The sequence below is a fragment of the Lathyrus oleraceus genome, chromosome 3, assembly GCF_024323335.1.
Source record: "Lathyrus oleraceus cultivar Zhongwan6 chromosome 3, CAAS_Psat_ZW6_1.0, whole genome shotgun sequence".
Classification (NCBI taxonomy): Eukaryota; Viridiplantae; Streptophyta; class Magnoliopsida; order Fabales; family Fabaceae; genus Lathyrus; species Lathyrus oleraceus.
The window spans coordinates 329,707,327-329,729,736 of record NC_066581.1 but is presented as its reverse complement, the minus strand read 5'-3'; the positions used below and the strand labels follow the sequence as shown (position 1 = coordinate 329,729,736).

The following is a 22,410-nucleotide window of genomic DNA, read 5'->3' as shown; positions in this document are numbered from 1 at the left end:
TCTTGCATGTTTGTATCCTTTCCATCATCTTTCAGGTTGTCTCCTCAGCGAGCACAGAGAGGGTGATACATCACCAAATCCCCAGAGAGTCTGGAGTTTTGGCCTTGATCTTTTTAGAGATGTGTATACCTCTATCTCAAACATCCTCAGACCCCTCCTCAGGGAGTCTGAGTTTAGCATTTGTGTTTTATCAACTATATGGTTGTCATCCCTTGTGTGGACTGGCCTAAAATCCCTTATAAATTGATAAAAGTCGACATGCTATCTATTCTCGAGGAAGTTGGTATTCCCCAGCGTAAATGGAAATCTTCAGCGGAGTGAGCAGGAATTCCCAGCATGAATAGAAATCCTCGGCAGAGTAGGCATGTGTTCCCTGCAAAGCTATCTTTCAGATATCCCCTCGGTAGTAGTTGCCTAGAGCAGTTGGTGAAGGGTTTGTTCCCTTTTCATCTCCGGAGGTACTTGTAGTTGTCCTCAGCAGTTTGGCTTGCAGTTTCTCCCCAGCGGGTTTGCCTACAACTCACCCCCAACAGGGTTGCTCATAGCAGACTATCCCCAGTTGGATCGCCTACAACCTTTTCCATAGTGGAGTTGCCTGATCAGAGCCTGATATTTTGTCTCCCCTCCTTATTGGAAAGTTTCCTCTAAGTTGAGTTGGTGGTGAAGATGTTTATCTCTTTCCTCAGCGGAGCATTGGTTTCCTCTCCCATTGGCAGAGATGTCTCTCCAACAAATGAGAGAAAGTTGTTTTGATTGTTGAAACTTCTATTTGGTGGTTGTTCCCCACAGAGTTTCATATCATTCCTTGATAAGTTCCCCCAATAGAGTTTCTTCTACAACAGATCTTATCCGTGTTGAGCTTCCAGTAGAGTTTCCTCGACATTGGATCTTTTGTCTGTTCAGCGGCAAATCCCTGGCGGTGACCCTGTATGTTCCCCAGCTAACGTTGCCTGATCCTAGTTTGACATTGGTATCCCTTCCGAGTGGAAGATATTTTCCAGTGAAGGATTTTGAGGAAGATATGTTGTTCCCTTCTCCAACGGAGCGATTTATTCCTTCTCCCAGTAGCAGAGATGTCCCCTCAGCAGTTAGAAGAGAATGCTTGATGAGTATCTGATTGGTGGATGTTCCCCACAGAGTTTCTCATTATCCCATGATAAGATCCCCAGTAGAGTTCTTCTATACCAGATATTATTCATATCTCTGCATGTTCTCGACAATTGTTGGAAGATCCCCGACAGTTGATGGCTGTGACCTTTGCTCATCCCCAGCGGCGGTCTTTGTCCCTGGAAGCAACTCTGTTTGTTTTCCAGCGACAGTCTGTGTCTTCTGATATTTGATGCTCCCCACCAGAATTGATTTCTCCTGTGAGCCTGGCTTTTCTCTTTTGAGATGTTATACCGGATGTCCGTCCATTGATTCTCGGACCTGTTTGTGTTAGATTTATCTGTTTGTCAGCATTAATCATACATAAACCACGCATATACATGCATAATCATAGCATTAAGATATTCATGTTGCATTCTTTGCCATATATCTTTGCTCGTTATCTCCTGCTAGTGGTGAAATGTTCTTCCCCAAGCAAATGATTGTGTCTGATCTCTCCATATAGAGTCAACCCCATAGGCATAAAGTGTCTATATTTCCTTCATTATTCCCCACTGAGTTATGTCCTCGTGGGTAATTATTGTTTCAGTTTCCTCCCTAATTATGTATTGGGATGGAATTACTCCCCTGAGTTATATCCTCATTGGGTTGAGTCTTGTTTCACTGTGTCTCTCTAGTTTGTTCCTAGATTGACTCCTTTCTTGTTATTTCCCTGCAGTTCCCTGTGGTTTAAGTTGTTCAATTGCTCAGTAACCAGTAATTGTTCATGCTTCTCCCCAGTGGAACTTTTTGGCCTTTTACCCAGTAACCGGTAGTTGTAAGTCCTATTTCTGTGGTTTTCTACCCAGTAACCGGTAGATGTAATCCCCTCTTTGTTGGGTATCTTTATCCAATATTCGGTATTGGTATTCCTTCATTTTTGAGTATACCACCCAGTAACCGGTGATATATCTCTCGGATGATTGCTTTTGTCAAGCAATTTCTCCCCCGCGAGTCATCTTTCATTTACCTCTTTGTTTGGTAATGACCGTTTCTCCTTTGATTGGTCATCATTTTATACCCAGTAACCGGTATCCCGATGTCCTTTCTTTTCGGTCGATTTATCCTTTATTAACCCAGTAACCGGTTGTGGACAATCTTCCATGCGAGTATGTCATCTACTTTCTGACGGTAATAGATAATATATCTCATGCGCTCTTCAGTCGAAGTATTTTTGCTTCCCCAGTTGAGTAAGATTCGTATTTCCTTATGGAATCGAATGTCCATCCTGTAAATTGAGTTTACTTTTTCAACCCTCCTTTTCGGATGATGAGTGTCTTGGATATGTTCCCAATTCACGCTTGGTTGGTCACCTATTATATGCCTAGTAACCGGTATCCCTAGTGTTCATTCCTACTGCTCCCTATTATGACTTTTTGTCCCCCGTGGAGTCAGATTTTCCTGAGTTGAAATATGCCTTTTAGGTTTTCCTCAGATGTTTCAGATGATTGATATCTTTCACCCTTATATCGGTCTTAGACATTCTTTCACCCTGAGCATGTTTGTTCTCTCACCCTTATACCGGTGTTTTGATCACATGTCTCCCTTTGAGTTTATTACCCAGTAACCGATAATATCTCGTTGTTTCTTCCTCAGCCAGATCCTTTATGGATTTCCCTGTCTGAGTCCGGATTTTTATCCGAAGTATCCTTTGTGGATAGTTTTGTTGTATTGGCATATTCCCCAATACATGCATCTTTGCGTCAGCTCGAGTCTTTCCATTGATTTATTTTCGTGGAATCCCTTAGTGTCTCCCAACAAGTTTTCAAAGTCGTGACCTGCTCACGCATTTTACCTTTATTTCTCCCCAGAGTCTCTGTCTCCCTAGTGAGTGTATTACTCCTATGGATTTTCAGTTTCTCCTGATTTCTTTTTTTCCTTTGTGGCCATATGCCCCACAGAGTATTAACTTTTGCATGCATACATTTGCATCATGAGGTCTCTTAGGGACCACAGTTTGTCTCTTTGTTATTATTTAAGCCCATTCTACCTCGTCGAGACGAAGATTTTAACCTTCATATCTCCGGCTAGAATGACCTTAAATAGGGGCATCTGTAAGACCCTAATTTTGACCGTAAGATGCATCATATCATTGCTCATTGCATTGCCTCAAGGATCATAACATGTGTGGCTCCTTAACCCTAGGGTTGGGACTTGTGTGAGTTGGTTTGAGACCACCAAGCATGCTTGAATTGTATATTATTGCTTCTCTTATTTTTGTTTATAACCAAAAGCACAAAAATATGTCATTAACCTCTTTTGTTTTGTAGCTCAAGCAGTCATGAGATCCCTTGCTCCTAAGAGGCTCCTATGCTCAATAGAATGGCCAGGTGAAGATGAAAGCAAGCATGACAATGGTTCCCAAAGCTCTCAATCATCATATATGTCTCCAAATTATCTCAATTTGTCAATTTGATCAAGATAAACCAAAGGGCTTGAGGCTTGTTTCCCAAGAAAACCCTAATTCAAATGTGCATTGACTGTGCCTTGCTCATGAAGCAACCTCAACCTATGATAAAATTAAATCAAGGGAAGTCCTTTAATTCACTATTTTATGCATATATGAGCCTATGTTAGTATCCTCAATCATTCATTCATCAAGATTTGAAGTTTGGCTTGGAGAAGTTGACCAGTCAAGTCATCTGACTATTTTGAGATCCACTGAGACCTAACGTTTGATGTGTTTGTCAAATGAAGATAAAACCAAGATAAAAAATGTTCTTAAGAACCATATTAACAACTTTAATGTTCATCAAAAATCTATTTGAAACTTGGAAGGTCATCATTCATTTCAAAACATTATAGGTCATTTTGACTGAAACCCTAATTTTGGGTCAACTTCCTAAAGACCTAACTTCTTCATTTTTTATGATTTTGAGGTGAGACCAATTGAACTGGAAAGATTAAGATGTCCAATTCAAATTTTATTTTGGACAAAATTTCATAATCCTAAAAGAAACACATGTGATAGTACAAAATATTATAGGTCACTTTGGACCAAAACCATTGAATCTTGAAAAAGTCCAACTTCAAGTGCACATAACTTTCTCATCAAAAATCCAAATGATGCAAAATTTAAGTCCTAATTGATACTCTTGAAACTATCTACAACTTTTATGTTGGAGTTGTTTCCATTTGAGGCTTGCATGATTGAAACAAAAGGGCTTAAAGTTGGTCCTTTTTGGCAGATTTTTCAAATACATGTTTTGTACATCAAACTTCATGGCTAGTTTTCACAATATTCCAAACTCCAAATGGATTTTTTCCCAACATAGATTTTATTCCTTACGTCAAGACCTTTCTAACCATTACTCACATGCCTATGTTTGGATTTTCTATGTGTGACTTTCGAAGAGGGGAACATTTGTGACCAATTATGAAATTCACATTGAATCTTCATGCACAAGAAAACACAAGGCAAATTGCACGTCCATTTCCATTTGGTATGATATCAACTTGCATTTCTAATTAATTTTCGGCCTCACATGCGCCTGCACAGGCCCATGCATGGAGGACCCAATGATCATGCACACGAGTTCTTCACCTCATTGCTTGGATCTCAGCTATAAATACAATGCTTCCCTCATTCAAGTTACAACCTCAAGGCAACCTGAAACTCTGCACAAGTGAAAACCCAGCCATTACCAAAGGAATTTTGATTTTTCTTTTCTTATTTCAAGCTTGAATTTCAACAAAATCAGTTGATCTTCAAGACTTATTCCTTAACCTTGCACTCATATCACATCTCAAGTTCAAATTGGAAGCCAAAGTTGTTAGACGGTGTGGCTAGTGATCGAGAGGGGGGGGGGGGGGTGAATAGATCACCTCTTTAAAATAAATGGATTTAAAAATCTTATCAGAGTTATTGAAACTTAGCGGAAAATTACAGTCCCGAATCGACTTCCGTCTATTCTGAACCGCTACTAGAAAACCGGACACGCGAATTTATTGCTGGATTTGAATTAGAACGATAAAGATTATTAACACCAAAATATTATCAAATCAAATGCACTTATCACTAAATCCTAATTCCAATGAATAAAACTCAGCTGACAGTTTTGTCAAATAATTGGTGTGTATATGATAAATGATGAACAACGTTGGAGTTTAGATAAAGAAGTTTTCTTGCCACTATTGTATCACGAAATGTACAGCCACAACACACCAACTGAAATCACAAAACTGTTGAAAACGTAAAGAGAGATAAGTAAAGAGTACGATACGCAGAGATTTGGTAAGGAAGTTCCCCACTGTCGTCCTCGTGTGTGGGTACGTCTCCCTCTCAATTTCAAATGAAATTGAGAACTGTAATTATCAATAATGCCGAATTCGTTGATACAAGGTTACAATACAAAGATAGAATTCTAAATCCCAAGATCTTGTTCTTGTATAGAACCTCCACTTGATCTGAGCTCGATCAAGAATTTCCTGCAAGAAATTGCAAACAATTCACCGGTTCCACGACCTGTTTGCGAAATTACCCAATTTCCAAACCTTACGCTACGACTGAATCTGTTCTGCAAACGTGACTAACAAACCCGCAAAAACACTCCAGTTCTTGAAGGACAAACCATTTGGTTTTTCCTCGAAACCCCCTTCAACCTTCAACTCAGCTAGATCCTCGATCGTTCCACTGAACACCTCAGCTAGATCCTTGATCGTTCCACTGAACGTTATCTCGTTGATCCTTTAATCCAAAGAACAAGAATGATTATGTGTTGATGTTCTTGAAGAAAAGAGATTGAGAAGATGAAGAAGATGAAGTCTCTTTCAGGTTTCTAACTGCTCAAACAATTGCTGCTACACACTCCTTTGATTGGTGTTACAACAGTTTTTCACTTGTGAATTCTTTCTTTTTCTTTGCTGTCAAAATACTTCTTATATGTGAAAGACAGAAGTTGTTAGTAGACAAAATAGAATTTTGTATTGATACAAAAGGTTATGCATCGATACATACTGTAACTTTGATTAATTTTAGAAAATTAATGTAAGCATGTATCGATGCAAAGCTCGTATGTATCGATACATAGAGCATTTTAACTAAGCATGTATCGATACAAAGTTCGTATGTATCGATACATAGAGCATTTTAACTAAGCATGTATCGATACAAGACTCGTATGGATCGATACATACTGAAGCAAAAACGTTTTGTGATTTACAACAAATTTATGGATCGATGCATATGAACATGTATCGATACATACTGACACAAAACATTTTTTATGAGTTCTTTTAAGAAATGTATCAATGTGGATCTTTATGTATAGACACGAAACAATAGTATAGGCTAAAAACACAAATGAAACATGTAAAATAATGCACAACCAACAATTAGACAATGATCACACAATTTGCTATCATTCAAAACTTATTCAAAGTAAAGAATTTGCTCACAAACTCCCCCTTTTTGATGATGGCAAATTTTTAGCAAGATGTGTGATTCTCCCCCTTAGTTTGTGCATATCTGTCAACATCTGCATTTTCTCCCCCTTTGTCAACATCAAAAAGAAGAAAAAAAACAGTTTTATCAAGGCAACATGTTGTAGAAGGACACAACAAAAATGATAAAGAAGCTAACAATCACAAAGAAGGAAGCTTAAAAGTAAAGAATCACTCACAAAGAATGACAAATAAGGGCAATAACACCAGAAGTAAGTAGAAGGAAATAAGCATTTAACTAGTAGAAAGTGTTTAAGAATTACATAAGCCAAGACATATAATGTGCAACTAATCTGAAAAGAAAAACAACTTAAGCAACATGCAATGAAATGCAGTGAAATGAAATGATGATGGTTTAATGTGGATTATAGCCACCACAAGATTCCTCGTCATCTCTATCAGGATCTCTGAAGCTTGGCGGAGGCGGAGGAGGAGGCATTGCATCTGGATTATGGCCCATGAAGGTGTAGTGCCTGAACCGGTCCTGAACTTCAACACTTCTGAATCTGTCTATAATACCAGGATTGGCACGACAGTCGTCCATAAAACCAGACATTTCATTGTAGAAGACTTGGTGCCACTTAACCAAGTCCGTGTGCCAAGAGTGTTGGTTATGGTACATCCGTGTATGATCGTCATGCCACTCACGATGCTCCTTATGCCACTCACTTTGTTGTATATGCCAGGACCGTGCCTCTTCATGACGTTCTTGGTTGGCAAGCTCCATTTGTTGAAGCATTTGAGTTAGGTGCACAGTAGGTGTTGAAGATGAAGTACCGCCGGAGAACGGAAGAACCATTGGTTCAGGTACATAGTTGGTTGGAGACCACCTTTGTGGCACCCAATCACCCCAACCAGCATTGTCATCAGCTGCAGGCACATCTGCTTCATTCACATCATGCATTTCTTCATCAGGTTGGTCTTCAACTACATGAATTCATTCAGAAGGCACATCAAAATTATAGATCCTTGTTTTGGATTTCCTTTCAAAGAAATAGAAACATTGACGTTCCTTGTCCCACCGATATCCCATATGAGATAAAGTAGAAGAGTCAAACTCTTGAGCAGCAGATGGTGATATGAGAGGAACTAGAGGGATTGCAACATTCCAGAACTTAAGAATTTTCATGATTTGAGACGCATAACCAAGAGCAACATTCTTGGCACTGTTACGCACAAAAAAGAGGCGCTTCACAAAGTAATTTGCCCAATTCAATGGAACCTTATTTTGAAGAATATACAAGAGATGAATGCTTGCCCTGTCTAACCTAGAATGTCCACTGTTTGCTGGACGCAGAATGTGCGAGATAATCCAATGAAGTATACGTGGAATTTTCTTAATCATACCAGACGTAACCTGTTCATCCTCACCTAGCGGTCTGTCCAATTTCAAGATAGACAGAGCAAACTCCTTCAGGTTAAAGTCAGTATCAAACTTCAAGTCATGCCAAGTCTTGAAATTATGCGACGGAAGCGGAATTTGAAATACTGTTTCCCAATCACCGGCCTCAAAGGTATAGGTTCTGACACCAATAGAACACTTAAACATATATCCTTTTCCAGATTGTAAGCCAGCATAAAATGCACGGATAAAATCCTCATGGTAATCATCCTTTGTAGACAAAAATGAACCAAGTTTTTATGCATGAAGGAGTTCAACCACATCATTGAGATGCAGATGAATAGCATCATGTTTATCGAAGACATGGGGTTTCATAACTAAACTTGTCTTGAAAGAATCCTCAAACTCAGTAGCAATTGCAGGATGAAGCAAATCTAAGGCATTTAGAGGAATTTCTAGTAACTGCTGAGAAGTGCCAACCGGTTCCTTTCCTTTTCCTTTTCCCTTTGCTATAGCTGGAATGGTTCTTGGAGGCATGGTGATGAAATATTGAAGAAAAGTGAGATGAATTTAGTATTTTGGAAAGAATGATGATGAAGGAAATTAGGGTTAGCCGCAGGTTTAGGGACGTATGGGAACTGGTGATACCAAGTTTGTGAAAAGATGTGATAAGAATTGCTGATGTGTCGATCCATGAGTGGAAAAAATGCATTTAATCCAAATAACAATCAGTATGTGTCGATGCATATGGGCATGGATCGATTCATGTCTTCTTCATTTCACATTTGTCAAAATTGATTCAGAATAGACGGAAGTCGATTCGGGACTGTAATTTTCCGCTAAGTTTCAATAACTCTGATAAGATTTTTAAATCCGTTTATTTTAAAGAGGTGATCTATTCACCCCCCTCTCGATCACTAGCCACACCGTCTAACAAGTGGTATCAGAACCTGGTTCGCTGGTGTTCTGTGGCTGCCTGTAACGATATGGATTCTGAACCAAAGGGGGCGTATAATAGAGCGCCGATTTTCAACGGTGAAAATTACGGCTACTGGAAAGACTGCATGCGAGTTCATATAAATTCTGTTGATAGGCTAGTATGGGCTGCCATTGAAGATGGTCCTTTTCAAATTACTATGACAAATGCGGCTGGCGCCATAGTTCCTAAACCAGAAGCTGATTGGAATGAGAAGGATGAGAAAAAGTGGTCGAGTGATTGGAGAGCTCGAAATATGCTAATTTCAGCACTTGGTGTTGATGAGTATTATCGGGTATCCCATTGCACGACAGCTAAAGAAATGTGGGATGCTTTAGAAGTTGCCCATGAGGGTACTACTGAAGTAAAACAGTCCCGCATTAACACACTCAATCAAGAGTTTGAGCTCTTTCGCATGAAACAAGGAGAATCTATCTCCGACATGCAAAAGAGATTGACTCATCTCACTAATCGGTTAAATGCACTTGGAAAACCTGTTTCCAATGAAATAGCTACTAATAAAATTTTAAGATGTCTTAGCAGGGAATGGCAACCTAAAGTAACAGCTATTAATGAAGCCAACGATCTAACGACACTTACGATTACAACTCTGTTTGGAAAGCTGGAAGAACATCAGCAAGCATTAGAAAGTCTTGAAAAGTTTGAGAACAAAAGTAAGAAGGAAAAGGAAAAGAAGAGAGACAAAGAGGGAGAGAAGAAGCCAATAGCTCTTGTGGCCTCTAGCTCTAAGTCCTCACGAAAAGAGCAAAGTGACAATGATTCTAGTAGTGACAAAGATTCGGATGATGAGGAAATGGGACTTTTTGTAAGGAGATATAATAGATTCATTCGAAAGAACGGAGTCAAGCATTCCGACAAAAACCTCATGAAGTTTCGAAGACAATCTACAGATTCAAAACAGGAAGAGAATAAGAAGAGTAGAGGAAGAGGATCTTGCTTTAATTGTGGTAAATCTGGACATTATAAAACAGACTGTCCTATGAAGTATAAGGATCAAGGAAAAGCTCCAACAAAAGGGTACAACAAACAAAGAAGAGCTTACATTGCATGGGAAAGTGATAGTGATTCATCAAGCACACAAAGTTCAAGTGATAGTGATGAAACCGCAAATCTGTGCCTTATGGCGCACACCAAAAATCTGTCCTACCACAAGAAGAAAATCAATGATAGAAAGGTAAAACAAGCCTACTATAATAATTTCTCTTCTATGACTTTTTCTGAACTGAAAATAGCTTTTGAAAAACTGCATAACGAAGCTGTAGATGCTTTTAAAAGATTATCTTCCGATAAACAAATTTTTTCATTTCTGGAAGGTAAAGTATACAAAGCTGAAAAAGATTTAGAATGGTTAAAAGCTAGTATTGCAGAAAATTCAAAAAATATTGACATTGATGGATGTAGTAAAGTTAGGTATTGTGAAGCTTGTCATATTTGGCAAAAAGAGGTAAACACTCTCAAGGTCAAATTGGAAAAAGCTTTACAACCTAAGGTTACTTATGCCGTTGACTCTAGGTTGTTTAAGAAGTCATTAAATCCATCATATGCAAAATACTCTTTTATTCCAAAGGATTTAATGAACAAGAATAAACAAACACATCATCATGGTTTATGTCATTATTGTTGTCATGTTGGCCATACCATTGAGATATGCAAGTTTAGGAGATTTCTTGTTCCTAAAGGTATTTATCAATGGAAGCCAAAAGGCAACCATGTTAGCACTTACCCACTTGGACCCAATGAAAATTGGGTACCAATTTCTCTCTTTTGATATTGTAGGATGAGTGCCTTGCTTCCGTAGATAGGAGATGGTTTCTTGACAGCGGTTGCTCAAGGCACATGACCGGTGACATATCGCTTTTTATAGACTTCAAAGCTAAGAAGAAGGGATATGTTACTTATGGAGACAATAACAAAGGAGCTATACTCGGCAAAGGTAGTGTAGGTAATCCCTCTACCACTACTATTTCTAATGTCCATTTAGTAGAGGGGCTTAAACACAATTTGTTAAGCATAAGTCAATTGTGTGACAAGGGTTATAAAGTTTCTTTCACAAAAACTTGTTGCATAATTGAACATGCTGAACAGAACGTTGTGTTTAAGGGTGTAAGAGTAAACAATATCTATATGCTTGACCTTTTTGATGTATCTTTAACAAGTACTAAATGTCTAGTTACCTTGAATGACGATTCTTGGCTTTGGCATAGACGTTTAGCGCATGTTAATTTCGATTTGCTTAATAAGGTTGTATCTAAGGATCTAGTAGTCGGTCTTCCAAAGATAAAATTTTCAAAAGACCACCTATGTGACGCGTGCCAAATGGGAAAACAAACGAGGGTCTCTTTTAAATCCAAAAATGTAATTTCAACTTCACGACCCCTTGAGCTTCTCCATATGGATCTCTTTGGACCTTCTAGGACAAAGAGCTTAGGTGGAAATTATTATGGTCTTGTAATCATTGATGACTATTCTAGATTTACTTGGACTATATTCCTTCATAGCAAAGATGAAACTTTTTCTGCTTTTAAGAATTTTGCAAATCTGTCCCAAAACAAAATGAATTCCAAAATAGTTACAATTCGTAGTGATCATGGTGGTGAATTTCAAAACTATCACTTTGATAAGTACTGTGACAAATATGGTATTGAGCATAACTTTTCAGCTCCTCGAACTCCACAACAAAATGGCGTTGTGGAGCGTAAAAATCGTGTTTTAGAGGAGTTGGCAAGAACAATGCTAAATGAGGGCGGACTACCAAAATATTTTTGGGCTGATGCAGTTAGAACAACTTGTTATGTTTTAAACAGGATCTTAATTCGTCCTATTTTAAATAAAACTCCTTATGAGCTTTTAAAAGGAAGAAAGCCAAACTTGTCACATCTTCACGTATTCGGTTGTAAGTGTTTTATTTTGAATAATGGTAAGGAAAATATTGGGAAGTTTGATGCAAAAGCGGATGAAGGTATCTTTCTTGGATACTCACAATCAAGTAAAGCATTTAGAGTATATAATAAGCGTTTACTTACTGTTGAAGAATCTGTCCATGTTTCTTTTGATGAGTCTTATCCGAAAAGTGTCGGAAAAGGTATTTCTTTTGATGACGCAGGTGTATCTACAGAAGACATACTCAAGGAAGCTGTTACGGAAACTGATCAGTCATAACAGCTGCCCATGAGAAGGAGGAAGATACTAGTCATGAAGAAGATGAGGAAGAAAGGACAGCTGAAGTGAATGACCTTCCACCAGTTTGGAAATCTTCAAAAGACCATCCTATTGACAACATATTGGGAGATATTTCAAAGGGAGTAATGACTCGTTCTAAGATAAGTAATTTTTGTTCTCACTTCGCTTTTGTTTCCCAAGTAGAACCTAAAAATGCCAAAGAGGCCTTGATTGATGAATGTTGGCTAATGGCCATGCAAGAAGAGCTTAATCAATTTAAAAGAAATGACGTTTGGGAACTTGTCCCTCGTCCGCGAGATCATCATATCATAGGTACTAAATGGGTTTTTAGAAATAAGCTTGATGAAAACGGAGTGATAACTAGGAACAAGGCACGTTTAGTAGCACAAGGGTATAACCAAGAGGAGGGCATAGACTATGAGGAAACTTATGCTCCAGTTGCTCGTCTTGAAGCTATACGTCTCTTGCTTGCCTATGCGTGTTCAAATGATTTTAAGCTTTACCAAATGGACGTAAAGAGTGCGTTTCTAAATGGTGTCATAAATGAAGAAGTATATGTCTCACAACCTCCTGGTTTTGAGAATGCTGAAAATCCAGATTATGTTTACAAATTAAAACGAGCTTTGTATGGTCTTAAACAAGCCCCTCGGGTTTGGTATGAAAGGCTTAGCAAATTTCTAATTGATCATGGATATTCAAGAGGTAAAGTGGATAATACTCTCTTTATTAAACACAAGGGAAAGCACATTCTTTTAGTTCAAGTTTATGTAGACGATATAATTTTTGGTTCAACTAACATACACTTGGTCGAAGAATTTTCTAAGGTTATGCAGGGTGAATTTGAGATGAGTCTTATGGGGGAGCTGAATTACTTCCTAGGTCTTCAGATAAAGCAACTTGATGAGGGTACAGCAGTATGTCAAACAAAGTACTGCAGAGAACTACTCAAGCGCTTTGGAATGAACGACTCAAAATCAATTGACACCCCTATGCCTACCAACGGAAATCTAGATAAAGATGAGCATGGTAAGAGTGTAGATGTCAAAAAGTTTAGAGGTATGATTGGATCTCTTCTGTATCTTTCTGCTTCTAGACCTGACATCATGTTTAGTGTTTGTATGTGTGCACGATATCAATCAAACCCTAAGGAATCACACCTGAAAGCTGTTAAGCGTATATTTAGATATCTTCATGGAACATCTAAATATGGGCTCTGGTATTCCAAAGGCAGTGATTGTAGCTTAGTAGGTTACTCCGATTCTGATTTTGCTGGCTGCAAATCAGATAGGAAAAGCACGAATGGTACATGTCACTTGTTTTCAAACTCCTTGGTAAGTTGGCATAGCAAAAAGCAGGTATCTGTGGCTTTGTCAACTGTAGAGGCTGAGTATGTTGCAGCCGGTAGTTGTTGCGCTCAGATTTTGTGGCTAAAGCAACAACTACAAGACTTTAACATTCAACTCAAACGTATTCCAATAAAATGTGACAACACTAGTGCCATAAACCTTACTAAAAATCCTGTTTTACACTCACGCACTAAACACATAGAGATTAGACATTACTTTCTTCGCGATCATGTTGAAAAAGAAGACGTTGTATTTGAGCATGTTGATACTAAAAATCAGCTTCCTGATATTTTCACTAAACCTTTGGCAACGGAATCGTTCTTCAACATTCGTCGTGAATTAGGGATCTTAGATCTCTCTCCATTGTTGTCTTAAGCATGTTTGTTCTTATTTATATTATGCCTCACCTTGGTTGATGAGATTTGTTTTAGATTTCATTTATACCTCACAAGGTTACATCAACAGAGGTAATATCACTCCTTTCTATATCTCTTTTAGAACTATGTGATTGTGTATGTTAGAACAAAATTTCTTATTTTCGTTTATGTGAATTTCTTTGCATATATTGTTTGAACATTAATATCTGATTTGTGAATTATACTTGGGCATCATTATCATGACATACTTCATAATGCATAACCATACTGCATAAAAATTAATTAAAATTTGGTTTGACATCAGTATGTATCGATTCAAAGATGTATGTATCGATTCATGTCTTCTTCATTTCACATTTGTCAAAATTGGTTCAGAATAGACGGAAGTCGATTCGGGACTGTAATTTTCCGCTAAGTTTCAATAACTCTGATAAGATTTTTAAATCCGTTTATTTTAAAGAGGTGATCTATTCACCCCCCCCCCTCTCGATCACTAGCCACACCGTCTAACAAAAGTTGGAAGGAATCGTGCTGATTAAAGCTGCTCTTCAAAGGTATATGATACAACTGTTTTGATCTATATCTCATCATATAATGTGAATTACTTGTGTTCAAATGGTTTTCTGAAGTCCTCATGCAAGAGGCAAGCCAGTGGTGGCTTTGATTTTGTGTTTTGAGAAGTTTCAGTTTGAACACCTTGAAATTCAAGCTCAGATTTCTCATTATATAGAGATCTTGAGGATAATCCAAGGTTACAGGGGTGATGTACATCACTCCAGCTTCATTTTGGTACCACGTTTGTGCATTTTTGTTGAGGTTTAAAAGACCTGCAACTGGTGGTCGGAATCAGTTGATCCACCAGAGAAGATGGTGGTTTCCACCACCGTCCCCACGTGGATGACTCTAGGCCCTTGGATGAGGCTTCAGCGTTCTAATCCTAGCCAATGATTCTTTTGACTTTTTTTAATTCATGTTGCTTCGCGCTTGACTCATGACTATGGTATGCGCGCGCCTCTGAGCCATTGGATTTGTCCACGTCAATTAATGAAGTGGATCATGCGCTTCCTGATTTTTCATATTTTTCCAATTTCTGTTTTATTTTCTTTTATTCCATTTATTTTCAAAAATTCACAACTATTTTATTTGGAATCACAAAAATATGAGACCAATTGCAAAAAATTTCTTGAAAAATCTAGTTTCATAATCTGATTTTTAATTATTTTTGTGATTGCATTTAATATTTTTTGTGAATTATTTTTTTTAATAGTTTTTAATTCATTTTAAATACTTTTTGATATCCAAAAATTCCAAAAATATTTTCTTAACACACATGCATCATGATAAGTCTATAAAAAATATTCTCATCAATTTCTTAATTGATTTGAGATTTATTTGAGATTTTAGTTCATTTGTATTATTTTTCTTTGTTCTTAATTTTTTTTAAATAGTTTATGTTTTCAAAAAATGTTGAGAAAATTTGTCAAACCTTGTTTGACCATGTTATACTTATGATAATTCAATTGGGCTTATCCAAGTTGATTTGAATTGAATTTGAAGTTTGACCTTATTTTGTTCATTTTGTTTTATGCATTTATTTTAATTTCAAAAATACCAAAAAATATGTTTGACTTTGTTGACCTCTAATCTTCATTTCTCTTCTGTTTACCATTGGTTGATGTTGATTTCATTCACATTTGATCATTGTGTTTTGTTTATGTCATTTGAATTCTCATTTTGTTCATTTCACCTTCATCTCTTTTCTCCTTCTTTATCTTTTGGCCAATGAGTTAATGATTTGTGGTTAGTCTTGACATATGAGAGGCTTAACCTTCTTTGATCCAAATCAAACTCAACTTGATCAAAGATCAAGTGAGTTGCTTTGTGTCCAAGATAGGTTGCTTCTTGGTCAAGCAAAAAACCTAAAATCCATACAAGGCCTTCCTTCTTTTCTTTTGGCATGGCAAGTTTTTGGAGCTTGGCTTACTAGTCATGATGTATAACTTGTGTTTGTTTGCCTATAGTTTTATTGACCGGCCTCAGATAGGTGTGACTACTACATTAGTCCACTTACGATTGCTTAACATATCGCTAAATTGTCTTATGACACACTAACAATAACTACTAATTACTAACTTTAATTCAAGCATTTAATTCTTACAATTTACTTTAATGCAATTTACTTTCTTGCCCATTTATTCATATTGCCTTTTCCCTTTCCTCACTTGAGCTCATATTTTGTGTTTATGCCATTTTCCTTTTACTCATTTGAGCATATTATTGTATATAAATATATTTGTTGCTTTGTGTTTGTTTTGTCTTTGTTTGTGTGAACCCAATGCAAAAAGGATAAAGGACTTAGAATTAGGACCTTACCTATGCTTAAAGGAGTTCAAGAGCAACTAGGCCTCATACCTTTAGAATGCTAAACTTGTTGAAGAGCAACTAGGCCTCATGCCTTTAGAATGCGAAATCTTGAAAGTTGACTTGAAAGGACCCCTAATCTAAACTCATTCTTTGTCCATTTCTCTTATTGTGTTGTGAACTTTTTGATTGTTTGTTCTTGTGTGATAGGCCATCTTGAGATAGTAAGAAGGACGATTGTCGTGAATAGCCAAGCTAAGAGAGACAAGCCAAATGGAGATCCTAGGAGCTTGAATATAATATTTGTTTTGATTGCTTGTTGCTTGCTAAGTAAAAGAAAAGGAGCATCTTGAATCGTCTTTAGGATCTCAAGAAAAGGAACTCCAAGGGTTTTATGTCTTCTCTTATCTTTGCATGTTTAGGACTAGCCCTTCTCTTCTTCTCTCCACTTTAACCCAAGCCAAACTCATTTTGAGCAAACATTGACATTGTTTTCAAAACTAGAAACCTAAGTCTTATGCCTTTGATTTTTTTTCAAACTCTTTTCATCAATACTCATTGTAAATGAATCCTAAGTCAACTTTGACCTCACTTTGTGAATACTTCTAACTTGTAAATACAACTCACTTCAAGTTGTTTTTTTTGGTTCCAATGGCCACCTTTGTTAAACCTTTTCATAAGCATTAGTCATAGGTTTGAGTTATCATAGTGGTTGATATAAACCTCACCTTATCCTTAGTGATTGGACTATAAGTCTTCCATACTTATTATAAGGTTAACCCCTCACTAGTATGTTGAAGCTCTCCTCATACGGTGGATTGTTGGTTTAAGTTGAGTTTTCTCCCTTTGATAACAAAAGACCTTAAGGCTTTTGATAAAATCAATTCACCAATCTTTTGAGATTTTTACCCCGAACTACGAGGTTTTGATCCTACCTTTGTGATGGTACGTAGGCAATGGGTTCATCCATTCAAACAACAAAATTGTAAATAATATGTACATTCTTTTCTCATCCCCCCAATCTTGTTTGCACAAATCTTTTCACAAATACCAACCTACAATATACATTTGCAAAAAGGGCTCCCTTAGAGTACTAAGGATGTTTTGGGTGCTTAAAACCTTCCCATTTCATAACCAACCCCCTTACCCAGATCTCTGACATTTTTATTAGTTTTTTATTTGATAAAACTTCTTACTTGGTTTTTGTTCGCTTTCTAACCTTTCTTTTGGATAAATAGAAGTGCGGTGGCGACTCGAATTGTATGATTTACTTTTGATTTAGTCAATACATCTGAAGGTAACGAATACCCCGCTACACAGTGGCTAGGTTCAGACATGTCTTTTGGGCTAAATATTTTCCAAAGTTCATTCATTAACCATTGCATCTTTTCATTAAATCACACTCTTTCATAGAGGTGTCAAGGTGATATATATATATATATATATATATATATATATATATATATATATATATATATATATATATATATATATATATATATATATATATATATATATATATATATATATATTCCTAATTTCAGAATTCAAAGTCACCTCTTCCATTGCAATTTGAAATCTCATACACATTCATTTTAAAACAAGTAGTTTTATCTTTGAACTTTCGTTAAGAATTTTTCTGCATTGTTCACATATAGCAGTCCAGAAAATTCATCTCATATTCATAAACACTTGGGCACTATTATATCATTATAAATTGCATGTTTAGAAGAGAAGATCAATCATAGTGGTTGATACATTGTCATATACTTTCTTTAATCAATATTTTCCAAAAATGGTTGTAAACACCTTGTTGTCCAAGATTGTTGGAAGCAAGAGAGTTGAGTTTGAGAGGATTGTTCTCATATCAACTTGGAGAATCACAAGAGGTTGTTCTTGGTGATTGTGTTTGTCTTGTATAAGTCATAACATATAGTAAAATCTCTTTCATGTTGAAAGGGGACTGGAGTACTCTCAATTTGTAAGGGGAACCAGGATATCTCTTTGCGTTCTTTATCTTTTCAGCACTTGCCGCTTTCATCACTTAGTAATCTCCAAGGAAAGATTATTAAAACAAGACAAAATCGGAAAAATTTCTATAGTTCCTAATTCACCCCTATTCTTAGGTGCGCACTCAACTCACATTTGACATCAAAGCAAGTTATTGGTTACTTGCTCCTCAGATCCAGAAGATGGCTTCTGCAAACGCAAACCCGATTTTCAAAGATGGCGGCAGTAGCAATAAACCACCTCTATTTTCTGGAGAATATTTTGACTTATGGAAAATCCGCATGAAAGCACATTTAGAAGCAGAAGGAGATGGTATATGGGGAACTGTTGAAAATGGTCCGCATAATCCTATTAGTGTGGTCAATGGTGTTGGCACTCTGAAGGTTAAAAGTTCATATGATGAAGATGATAAGAAAATAATACTTAATGAAAAGAAAGCTATCAATATTATTCAAAGTGCATTAAGTATGGATGAGTTCTTTCGCATATCTCAATGTAAATTGGCAAAAGAAATATGGGACACTTTGGTGGAGACTCATGAAGGAACCACTAAAGTTAAAAGATCCAGATTAAACACATTGAGTCAAGAATATGAAATATTCAGAATGCAGCCCGGAGAATCCATTGTTGCATTGTAGAAAATATTTGTTCACTTGATGAATTATTTAATTTCTATCGAAAAGACATTTATAAATGATGATCTCAACCTTAAAGTGCTAAGATCCTTGACTAGAGAATGACAATCAAAAGTAACGGTCATATCGGAGAAGAAAAATCTTTCTACTATGACGTCCGCATCATTATTCGGAAAACTCCAAGAACATGAACTTGAACTTGGAAGACTTGAAAATGGAGTTTTGTAATAGTTTGGAAAATGAAACTTATACTTGAGAATGCTTAGACTTGAATTTTGTACTTCGTTTTGAACATTATGATTAAAGGTCCATGAAAGGTTACAAAGGGTTTAGTTTGAATGGTGTGTTTTTAGAAATGATTTGGATTAATACGATGGGATATGGATTTGAATAGGTTCAACTGATGATTGAATTGGGTTTTGGATAACGGTTTAGATAAATGGATTTTGAATGAATTTGGTTTTGTATTTTGTTGTAATAGTACAATATGAAACAAATGGAATCTAGAAATAAAATAGATTAGGTATTGGTAATGGATATGAAAAAACAAAGAATGGGCTCATTCTAGGACAACACCTTCATGGCCCATTAGAAAATGATTCCAAAAATTAGCTTAAAATTCCAAATTTATCTTGAATTAACAAAATCGGTTTGAATCCAAAATCATCTTGAATTTCCAACCTTGACTTGAATTATCAAAATTAACTTGAATTTCCAAATCAACTTGGGTCAATGATCAAATGGTTATGGACACTTATGTCGAATGTTATGATCAAATACAATTTCACATGGAAATATAAATGGAATTAAATTCAAATTTGAACACATGATGACATAACCAGAATCAGAGACAATTATAATATGCACCGTGATGGATGAATGACCTTGACTGAAAATGGATCATGGTCAAAGAAAATGAAGGGAAGTATGAATGTACTAATGAATCAGTGTGACAAGATGTATGAAGTCAAGAATCAAATGGATGATTTGAATGATTAATACCATAATCTTCTAGTGAACTTAATGAATGACATGATGTAGACAATCCCTCCCATGAGCTAGGGTTCCACAATCCTCAAACCAAACCAGCAATTTCAGGCACGTTTGATCAAGGTTTTAAGCACACATCAAGTAATGAGGCTCATAGACCTTATGAACCAACAAGCTAGGGTTTTGATTAATCTCCAATCCAAAAGTATACCAATCGAGGCATTTGAACACCGATCATCCCTGATTAGGGTTTTAAACCAAACACAAAGCTCCACCAACAACTCCTATGACCATGGACCCACAACTAGGATTTAGAAGCCCAGTTCATGCATGAAGACCAAGAAACAAGATCCCTCAAGATTAATAATTAGGGTTGCAACCCACACGATGAATAATTCCAAAATCTTCAATCCAAACCTGCCGTTTGTCATACCCCGATTTTGGCCCTGAAATTTTTTCCCCATCAATCACTCGTTTGCATTCTTTCTTAATGACCATTCCATCTGGTCATGATACTATAAAAAAAAAACGTTTGTTGTTGGACTCGCTACCACGACCAGTCCATGTTTGTCTTTTGGGCTTTGTTTCTTGATTTTTGGTATAAGATGATTAATTTCCTTAGCAATGCGAGATTTGAAAACTCTTTCATTTGTTAGAAAAGTGAACCTCATGTTTCATCTTTCGTTCCAATTTCATCGAGGTGATTATTCATCTGTCATTTGTCTTACTACCAGTTTTCACCCTCCTTTCGAGTAAATCATGTGTCAAGTGCAAAATATTTTATTTTGGGTCATCATGCATATTCATTTTCTCATTCATTCATAATTCAAAGAAATTCCATACATATTTCTTCATTCACATTTATATTCTCCATTTCACATTCGAGATTCTACATTTCATATTCAAAATTTTCATTCATATTTCTTCATTACATTGGAAATTTTTCATTCACATTCAAGAATTTCCACATACTCATTCATAGTTCGATTACTTCGTTCATTCATTCAATCATAATCATCCATGTACATGGCATATGAATAACTTATAATCAAAAAGCACCTCATCACATGAATACATGAAGTTTCTAAGATGCAAAGAGAGATCCTTGTCTTGCTACAAGAAACACCAATTTTCATTCATTGCAAATCATAGATTATCCAAAAAATACATAATTTACAAAGAGCAGCACGTAGCATTATCTGATCACGTGAAATTCACAACTGAGTCCTTTTCAAGCCTTGATGTTGTGAACTCTATTCAGCTTCTCGGTCCTGAATATGAACTCTTGAAGAAGAAGTATCTGGATGAATCTTTTGAGCGAAAGAGACTTTACAATGAAATAATAGAAATTAAGGGTAATATCAGGGTTTCCTGCAGATGCAGACCTTTAAGTGTAAGTAAAACTAGGAACGAGTATTGTATTCTTGGCAAGGTAAAGATATTGAGAGAAAAGGGATAGTCATAACTTCAATCTTGCCTGAAGATGTGGATTCTGTAATGCAGAAGAGCCTCATGGATGCTGCAGATAAATGTGTTTCAGTTGATTTTGCTGTATTTCAGCCGAAGTCAAGTCATCTGATTGATTCGCGTGAAAACATTAACAATTTCCTTCGTTCAATTTCTCATCTTGATAATTGCTCAGTTCAGACCTACATCACAAATTTCAGATCATTCAATGGCCTGGTTAAAAGATCGGTGCAGTTTTTGAAAGATGACATGGACAAGCCCCTGGTAGCACGTCTCATTTTCAAGGACAAACTTATAGATTCTGTGAACCATATATTCTGCAACCTGCTTCCACCGGTCAATCCAATAACTAACTGCTTCAGTCAATGCCAGACATGCAGATGCCATGGCATTCCTTTAGGGGATGTTGAAAAAAATTCAACATGTTTTTCCTGTCCAGTCACTGGCTCCAACCTGGAAACGATTGATGTTAATGAAAATTCTATTCTAGTTGGAAAAAAAACTATTCTGTTTCTTCCCTTATTCCATAATTCCCTGAAGCTTATGCCAGTTTATTCACGAATCACCGTAACTGATACTGAGAGGATAAACTTAGCTTCTCTTGATGAAGGTCTAATAACGGGGGCTTCATTTGTCGTGACTGCATCTTCTTATCATGTGATCGAAACCAATTCCGATGATACTGATCAGTCATACATGAATGTTCAACTTTTTCAAGGCCTTTCTAGTGTTCTACATTCAATGGACCAGGGTTTGATATGTTCTTCAAATTGTGATTTAGAAACAATGACAGAGGCTCCTTATCATTGTTACTACATTCTGCATCCATCAGATAATGGACCAATGCTTATAAGGGGGCAGAAGAAGTCAAACAAGCTCCTGATAACCGATTAATTAATCCATCAGTCAATAAGCATGTAGAGAACTCTGTTCAAGCCTGTTTGCTAAAGATTGATGTAACAGATTATGATCCGCTGTTCCATGAAAGAGGCTTTCATCAAAAACTAAATATGCTTGTCAAAGAAAGCCTACAATTGAGGTCAGTATTTCCCAAAAAGGATGGTGCATTTTCTGAACTAAGCTCAAGTCAACAACCTTCATCTGAGGTGATTGAGAG

The 22,410-nt window shown here is 36.7% G+C and overlaps 1 protein-coding gene across 1 annotated transcript; it reads left to right on the top strand.

Moving 5' to 3' along the window:
* The first annotated feature begins 20,901 nt into the window (after positions 1 to 20,901).
* LOC127131121 (uncharacterized) lies at positions 20,902 to 22,187 on the top strand. Its single transcript, XM_051060055.1, has 2 exons — positions 20,902 to 21,181; positions 21,259 to 22,187. Exons 1-2 carry the CDS (start codon positions 20,902 to 20,904, stop codon positions 22,185 to 22,187), a joined length of 1,209 nt encoding a protein of 402 aa, XP_050916012.1.
* The last annotated feature ends 223 nt before the right edge of the window (positions 22,188 to 22,410 follow it).